The sequence below is a fragment of the Pinus tabuliformis genome, chromosome 9, assembly GCF_031772625.1.
Source record: "Pinus tabuliformis cultivar Carrire ecotype Pingquan chromosome 9, CPIR1, whole genome shotgun sequence".
In the NCBI taxonomy this organism is placed as follows: Eukaryota; Viridiplantae; Streptophyta; class Pinopsida; order Pinales; family Pinaceae; genus Pinus; species Pinus tabuliformis.
In genome coordinates, this window is record NC_142307.1 from 446964845 (window position 1) to 446974064 (window position 9220).

Here is a 9220-nt window from a genome sequence, read left to right on the forward strand (position 1 = left end):
AGCATGATGTAATAACTTATTATAATAAGGTTGTTAGGTATGAATTATTCCAATTTTCCTATATGACCATAGTCATTACTAAGAATTTTGTTGAACAACATGGCAAGTAGTCCAAATCATACGTATGAGTTCCTTGTTTCATTCGAAGCACATGTCATTTCTTCTAGAAAAACTACAATGAGAAAGAAAAAAAAGAATGAAAATATTTAAGGATGAACATGCAATACTATGAATCATTTAGTTCATATCCTAGAGTTGATTCATGACTAAATTTACATGCATGCCATGTATAGTTCTTTTATGATATACGAAAGGGTTAATAGATATATATATATATATATATATATATATATATATATATATATATATATATATATATATATATATATATATATATATATATATATATATATATACACAAGTTTTAGAAATATTAATGGACCAAAATTAAATGTTGAAATTATGTTTCATTTTGTATAATTTGGATGGATATTCAATTTATTACAGAAAAACATTATGAGATATGTTGAATTTTTAATCATTAATTGACATGCCTTGACCTAAAACCATGTCTTTATATTTGATCCTTGAAGGCAACCGTTATCACATCATGATGAGAACAAATCATTTAAAAAGTTGTAAACACTATTTATATCCTAAGAATTAATAGATGATTTCACAATTTTTCCATAAAATAATCTTACAATCGTTTAGGCTGAAATGAATTTTTGATATATTAGTTTAAAGAGTGTCAATATAAAGGGAAAACTAAAATATTAATTAAATTTTAAAAAATACTATTTTTAAGTTTAATAAAGCTTTATAATATGTAATACTATTGTGTTTATCACCACTAATAATATCAATGTGTTCAAATACTATTCAGATAAAAGAGACATTCATATCATCATGCATAAATAACTAACTGTAACCATTATTTTAAAACTTATACCAACAAAGTTCACAAAATTTTATTGAGACTGAGATTAGAGAAACGTTTTTCCAAATGATTACATTACATGAATAGCATTTATTTATTTACTTGCTAGGAGGTGATGAGAACCTATGGTAAAGGCAAGAAGACCACATTAGTGATGTGCATGTGCTCCTCGTGAGATTTAATAACACAAAATATGAGACTAGGAAGATTAAGCATGTGGGATAGGACAAAGGCGATGGGCATGGGGAGGTGGAGATGGAGGGTAGTGAGAATGAGGGGGTATAGGGTAGCCCAGCTTATGGCACCCGAATGCAGCCTTTGTTGACCCTTCTACCAATCTTCTAGAACCTACTTCCTCGTTAGACCTAGATGCAGCAGCTTCAGCTTCAGCTCCAGCGTGTGTCACCAGAATCGTCGAAGTTAACAAAAGCATTGCTACTATTGATATCCAGCACAACCGCGCCATTTCCGTCTTCTTGGATTTGATTTCCATGGCAATCTTGTTGATATAAAGTGAAACTAAGATGATGAATTCTAACTCTACTTGCAGAATGTATAACGGAATCGATAATAGAAAAAGGAATTGCGAATTGTGTTTTGGAATTGTAGTCCGATGGATGGATCTTAGTTGTAGACAACACACCGGCATGGCATGAAGGGTTTACAATCGGTCGAAGGAATTCAGTGAAACTCAACCCGAAATCGTGTCAAAGCAAAACTCGACTTTCTCACACTAGAACACAAAGGGGGTCTTAAGACAATATTTGGGTAAATTCTCTTAACTTGAGACAAAAGAAAACTTGTCTATTGTCTTAGATATTGTCTTTAAGCGGGTGTCTCAAATTAAATTGTCTTAAAATATTGTCTCTATAAAGACAATATATAACACAAGCATTTTTGTCTCTCTAGAGACAATTTCATTTTTGTCTCTCTAGAGACAATAGTTTGAATTAAAGACATATTGTCTTTAAAAAGACAATATCTTTGATCTTAACTATTGTCTCTCAAGAGATAATAAAAAATTACTTTCAAAGATAATACATGATCACTTTTGTCTCTTTAGAGACAATATAAAATAATGAATCTAGAAAAATATCTCACCGTTGAAATAAACCAAGATTAAAAATATTTAATTAAAAATAAACTATAATATCATTGAATAATTTATATTAGGACACAGTGGAATCGAACCACCAACCTCCTACTTATAAAGCAGGTGCTCTACCATTGAGCTAGAACCCTTTAAAGAATTATGTGAGAATTATGGTAGTCCTTGAAATTGCATATATAGGCATTGATTTTAAAACTAGCAATTGCACCGAGAGGTGCAAAGGAACGCCGATAGAAGTGGGAATGTGGAAGCCAATAAGCAAGTGAAATATATGGAAAGTGAAATTACAAAAAACTCAAAGACGCCATATTAATCCATTTTACCCCATCCTGCTTGCCCAATAAAAGTTTTGGAGTACCTATTCCAACATTTTATAAGCTACTTAAAAAGAAAAAAAGAAAAAGACACATAAACCAATTTGACCCGCAACTAGAAATTTATCAATAATTGCAATCTTCTTGAAAGGTAGTAGGTCAATATTACTCCAAGCTTGAACTTTTCTTTTTTAAAACTTGTCTAATATCCATCTCCAACAACCAAATGCTGAAAAACTACAACTGAAACACTATTTACTGAAGGACATGCCATAATAAGAAATAGTCTCCCTAAGATTCATAAGCTTTCATTTATGATTCAGCCAAGTAGGGGATTCATCTTGGCAAAAAAAACCCTGATTTTTCCTTTCTAACAACTACTCTTGCTCCTTTTGCAAAAATGTCCTAGTAAAAATTAGTAGCTTCCATAAACTGTTGAATCAACGAATGTGTATTTGAGCCATCTGCAAAGTGGAAAATTGGGTATATTACAATACATATCCTGAAATTTGATATCATATGGATAACCTTTTTCCCCACTGGAAAAATCGTAATCTTTCATTAATATAGTGAACAATTACATGTAGTAATTGCTATTCCGCATATGCAATTTATGTTTTGTATCTACAAACTATTCATATATATGGCTGGATTAGTATCAAAAAATCATCTCGCAGGATGATGCTGTATCAAAAGTAAAAAAATCACCACACAGGATGATGTTGTAAATGTGTTCTGTACATATGTACACCTTGCGGGGTTTTGGTCATGAAATATAAACTGTAGTATCTACATCCACGCTGAATAAACAGTAATCCTTCAAAAAATTTAGTGACCATCCACCTGATGGTATATTTGATCTATATAGGGCTTGTGGTAGTACTGATAATGAGATGTTCCCCTCTGTTCTTGTATTATCCACTGTCCTCTTGGAAGGTGCGTGGCTTCCTTGGATAATCCGTCGGCACTGTGATTATGCTCCCTGTAGATATGACGAATGAGTATGGAGTCAAATTGATTTTTGAGTTGAAAAACTTCATCCAACAACATAATGAGTGTGTGTGCGTGACATCTAGAATTTTTATTGATCCAATTTATAATAATATTTGAATCCCCATAAATCTATAACTTTCTGCATCCATGATAAAAAGCAAAATGCATAAGATAGCGAAGAGATATAAGTTTAGCATAGTTGTTTGTTCCTTCTCCTAGGCCCATCATGACTTTGTAATAATGCTGATCTGAAATATATAGAATGAAACCTCCCCCACAACCGTGTTGTTGGGCAGCTCCATGAAAGAAAGCCCAAGGAATGGAATGGCCAATGGGATCAGGGGCAGACGGTCTGCGGGCGCATGGGGGACTAAATTCGGGCAGCTCGCGATAAGAAGTAATGATTTTGGATATAATTGATTGCCAGCAGATCAATCCATTTTCAAAAATCATTTTATTCCTGGCCAACCAAACCACCCAGCAAATGATGAGGGGAAGGCAAGGAAGGTTTGATCCAACATGGGTTCGATTCCAGGTTTCCCAAGCTGATGTTATATTATCTCCTTCCCATGTTCCCATGAAATTGATAACATTGGCCACGCCATTCCAAATCTGTTTAGTGATATTGCAGAAGAGAAAAAGGTGATCCAATGATTCAAATTGTTGTTTGCATGATATGCACCAGGTGGGTCCATGAATAGATTGATGCATAAGCGCATCCACAGTAGGGACCTTTTGATGAAGGATGCACCAGAAAAATAGTCTGGTGTGGGGAGGTGTCTTTAAGTGCCAAATGTGTTTCCACCAGCTCTGAATGATATCTGGTTTTGTGTTTGAGATCAGGCTCAAGTAGTCTTCTTTGGGAGTATATAAACCAGATTCTACTTTGCTCCACAATAGCTCGTCTGGTCCCTCCTTGATGCGGATATGGGATTCTCTTAGAGCACTTGTGTAGTCCTCCCATCTATGATGCTAGAAAGGTGGTAGATTTAACTGCGCGACTGATTTCCATGCTTGATAGAAGAGGGTAGAGTTTCCCTGGTCCACGATGTGAGCAATTACCTTAATGTTCTGTTGCTCAAGAATTCCAATAAGTTCCTGAGGAAGAGAATATATCCCTACTCCACCAGCCCAAGGATCCAATCCGATTTGCGCCCTGGTGCCATCATTTATTCTCCACGTTAGATGGCTCCAAATAACGAGTAGTGAACATAATAAACCCTTCCAAACCAAGGACATGCCGATTCTGTTCCAACTTGTCATCCGAATCCAATCCATGATCTGTAATGGCCAGATGTATTTATGGTATGAGATGGTTGTCCAAAGATTTTGCTTGGTAAGTAAAGTCCATCCCATTTTTGCAGCCAGCGCATGTGTGAATAATGTAAGCTATTTAATCCCCCATCTTGCCCATTTTTTGGGCAAAGCAATATTATACCATTTAATCCATGCAAAAGTGCGCTTGTCCTGCCCTCCATTCCATAGATATCTGCAGCAGATTTGTTTGAGGCGGGCTAGAATACCTCTAGGTATCCAAGCCAAATCCATCCAAAATACTGGGGTAGCTTCTAGCACAGATTTAATGAGGACTAGCCTTCTAGCTCTGGATAAAAAGCGGTGGCTCTAGTGAGATATCCTCTTCTCAAATTTGGATATCAGCCAGGTCCAATCTGTTATCTTGTGTCCCAAGGGCTTGATCCAAAAACCCAAATATTTGAAGCCCTGATCCAGTGGTCACGGGCTGAATGGGAATCGCTGCATGACATGATAAGATTCTTGTGCTGTAGTGTATGCCAGGGATATGGAGGATTTTGTGTGATTTTCCACCATACTCGTGGATCTATAGAATATGGCAAGGATCTTGTATATAGAGGTCATGTCTCAAATGCTTCCATCCAAGAAAATGAGAATGTCATCCACAAACAGGAGGTGTGTCAGGTAACACTGGTCAGTTATTTTTAAACCTGACAATCTGCCATTCTACTTCTCATGATAAATGAGTCTGCTCAGGCATTCCATGACAAGCAGAAAGAGGAGGGGTGATAGTGGACAGCCTTGCCTCAGACCTCTTTTGGTATGAAAAAAAGGAGAGGTAGAACCATTGATGAGGAGACTGTAAGAAGAGGTGGTAATACAGGCCATTATCCAGTTCGTAAATAAGTGGGGAAAGCCTAGGTGAATGAGAAGCATTTTGATATAAAGCCAATTAACATGATCAAAAGCCTTTTTCAGGTCAATTTTGAGGATGATACCCTTTAGTCGACGAGTTTGAATGGAGTGGATGGCTTCTTGAACAGTGCCTATAGCTTCATGAATCTGCGGTCCTCAAGGAAAGAAAATTGTTCAGGGAGAATATGCTGAGATAGGATGGGCTTGATACGATTTGTAATAATTTTGGAAATGATCTTATAAAGACAGTTGCAGAGGGAGATGGGCCAGAAGTCATCAAAAGAGGTAGGGGAGTCCGATTTGGGTATAAGGGCAATGAAGGTGGAGTTGATGGCATTATACAATTTTCCAGTAGATCGGCATTCCTCCACAACTTGTAGCAGGTTGGTGGCCATTATATCAAAAAAAGCCAAGTAGAACTCTATAGTCCACCCATCCAGGCCAGGGCTCTTGTCTTTTTTGAACCACTTTAGGACTCCCTCAAGTTTCTCCAGAGTAACAGGAGCAGTTAATTCCCCTTCTTCCTCCTCCCCTACCATTCTAGGGAATAGTCCTGCAACTTGAATGATATCTGCTAGATTTGCCTCTTGTGGTGACCTGAAAAGAGTCCGAAAATGGGAGGTGCCGAACCTGGAGAGATTTCAGAAATTATCAGCTTGTTCCCCATTAGGCAAGGGCACTTTCCATATGGTGTTTGAAATTTTCCTTCCCTTAGCGAAATTCTGATAGAATTTGGTGTTCTCATCACCTGCCTTTAACCATATGGCCCTGCTCTTTAGCCTCCAAGACTCTTCCTTTTCCTTAAGAATCTGGTCTTTCTGCATCTCCAGCTCAATCAGCTTAGACTTCTCATCTGCTGAAGGAAAACCAAGATTTCTATCATCCCAATATAATTCCATCTCCGCTTCAATGGCCGAGATTTTCTGATCATTGTTAATCTTCTTCTCCTTTACCCAGGCCTTGGTTATCTACTTTATCTGGGTAAGGTTGTGGCAGAAACCTTCTGCCGCAGATCTGTGATTTGTGATGGGGTGGGTAGCCCAATAGTCCTTGATGAGATTTATATACCCCTCGTCTTGAAGCCAAACATGATTGAATTTAAAAGGGGCTTTTGGCTTGACATCAGGTCCAAGTATCTCCATGTATATAGAGGAATGATTAGATATTCCCCCTGATCCCACCCATTGTCTGTATCTGGAGAGTCTTTGAAGCAAGGGGATCTTGATGAGGAATCTATCCAATCTTCTGGCCAGGGCAACATCCCCTACTCTCCGGTTCTTCCATGTAGGCATATGTTTATTCATGGGGATGTCTGTAAGTTGATGTTGTTCCATAATATCCTTGAAGTAGTCAGAAAGGGGGTCAATTTGGGCTTGGGATCCCCAGGATTCCCCATATCCAATGGAGTAATTTAGGTCTCCCACAATGATGACATGGTTCTCGCTTGTCAAATTTAATCCAAGAAACAGCTGCCAAAAAATCTCCCTCTTCTGACAAGGTCCATAAACATTGATGATCCTTAAGGTCTCTCCTAGCTCTGCCGAGAAGAGGTCCATTCCTACAAAACCGTTACCTCCCCAAGTGGAGGATACATTAATAGTCTGAGGGTTGTATCCAATGGCCATACCCACAGCACTGCCATTGGCATCCATAGCATGGAATGTCCATCCGGATCTGATGGATAATAGGGCATGTTCAATTGAGGCAGCGCTACCCAAAGTCTCTTGCAGCAAAATGATATCAACCAGATCTTTATCAATCAATCTCCGCAGGTCTAGTTTTTTGGAGGTACTAGCTAGACCTCTGCAGTTAAATGAGAGGCATTTCATGGCGGAACCCCATCTGGGGTTTGCAATGCTCTAAGAACCCCTTCCATGGTAGATTTCCTACTAGATGCTACCTCTGCACTGGCCTTCTGAATGGCCTTTTTCAGGTCAGATTTATGCCCACGAGAGGCCTGAGTAGGTGGACCAGTGAAGGTTAACCCCAGCCCCGACAGTGCTTCCGACCCCGGAATGAGTCTGGAATGGAGGTTGTAGGAATGTGGTATTGCCGGGATCAATGAGGCCGGAGCCCCAGTTTCAGATGGGGTCGGATGGACCGTAAGGGAGGAGGGGGCTATGATAGGTGGGGCGAGGGATATCGCACATGTAATAACTAGAACCATAGGTGCAATAATATCCAAAGAAGGAAACACTGAAAGAGGAAATGAAGAAGCGTGAGATGAGAGAGGGGGCAGAGGTGGAGTACCCGATATGCTCGCCATTTCCGCAGCAGCAGCAGCCCTAGCCCTGGTCAATGGAGGCGAGGGTGGCTTGTAGACTTCATCCACTACCTTAGTGGATTCCCCCGAGCTACCTTTTGAAGCCGAGATTTTGATACACATAGCCGAAACAGGTACCCAAGGAGCCAACTCCGGTGCTTTGCCCTTTTGTGTTATAGGTGATCCGACGGGTTCAACAGTCTTTGCTATCAGTGGACATTCCTTGTAAATGTGTTTGACCGTATGACACCTTCGACACCCGAAAGGAACTCCCTCATAATCCAAGATCTGAATTCTAGTGTAATTCCTTCATTTCAAGGTAATCTTCTCTCAGTCCCTCCCTTGTGTCAAAATGAACCAGAATTCTAGCCAGTGCCTGACTTTTTGTCTGAAAATAGGTCTTATCATATTCCGGACACGTCCCAAGGGCATTTCCAATTCTAATAAACACTGCTTCAGACCAAAATTGTAGGGAAAGCCCAGGTAGTTGTACCCAAATAGGTCTTGCTCCGATTTGTTCTCGTTCCGGATAAAAAAGCAGTGACCAACGCTTGAGGAGGACCGGCGCGATCTCTATGTGCCAGTATTTGGCTAGAATTAGATTTGTGTAGGCTGCCTTTGAAAAATGAAGGGAAAACCATCCTCGAGCTAGGCTCTGAACTTCTGGTAGTTCCTGTAGAATACCACCCCAGATCCCCTTCACCCAATTCGTCAGCCTGGTTGCAGAATATGCCCTACCTCTCACATGACCCACAAGGACCCTGTTAGCCTTGTCCACCACCTCGCCCATAGGAATGTCTTTGCTGAAAGTTATGATGAGGTCCTTTGCGAAAGTCTTTACGCACTTGACTTTTATCTTCCCTGACCTTGGTGCCGATGGGTGATCCGTTAGAGGGTCAGAGCTTGCATCCTTCAGGGAAGTCGCCACTTTAGGCTTAATAACCAGAGAATCGAAGCAACCGGATGGAAGGGCATTAGGGTTAGCAGAAACTGAAGGGGGTGGGTTCTGAGGGGGGGATGGGATATGAGGGGGGAGCGGGTCAAAAGCAGGGGATGGAGTTGAGATAGTAGAGAGGAGATTAAGTGTGCTAGGAGATAGCAGGGGGTAGTCCAGTCCTGAGGATTCTAGAGAGAGTGTTCCGAACCGCAGCAGCAAGGCAGGCGATCCCGAAAGCAAGATGATCGGTGAGGCTCCCGAAATAGGAGATGCAGCTCTGTCGCGATTAGGGTTAAGGCTTGGTCTGCGCAAAATGGTCTCTCCCTCGAAAGGGTCGAAGGAATAATCAAGGGCCTCCTCTTTAACGTCCATTTCTTCCATTGACCGAAACTATTGCTAAAAACCGCCAAGGAAAAGCTGACTGCAAGTGCAGTAAACCGCTGTCGATAGGGCGAAGTGGTAGGGCTACAGGTATCGCGGTAAAACCGTGATT

At 40.1% G+C, this 9220-nt stretch overlaps 1 protein-coding gene and 1 non-coding gene across 2 annotated transcripts; both read right to left on the bottom strand.

Moving 5' to 3' along the window:
- Positions 1-2110: 2110 nt before the first annotated feature.
- On the bottom strand, positions 2111-2182 carry TRNAI-UAU (transfer RNA isoleucine (anticodon UAU)). Its single transcript has one exon. It is a non-coding gene; the product is annotated as a tRNA-Ile (tRNA).
- A 4313-nt stretch (positions 2183-6495) lies between these two features.
- On the bottom strand, positions 6496-7356 carry LOC149149085 (uncharacterized). The gene has a single exon (XM_089442385.1). It carries the CDS (start codon positions 7354-7356, stop codon positions 6496-6498), a length of 861 nt encoding a protein of 286 aa, XP_089298511.1.
- Between the last annotated feature and the right edge of the window lie 1864 nt (positions 7357-9220).

What these genes read in the sequence shown, in the direction of transcription:
- LOC149149085 (XM_089442385.1), bottom strand. Translation starts at nt 7,356, where the DNA reads ATGAAATGCCTCTCATTTAACTGCAGAGGTCTAGCTAGTACCTCCAAA.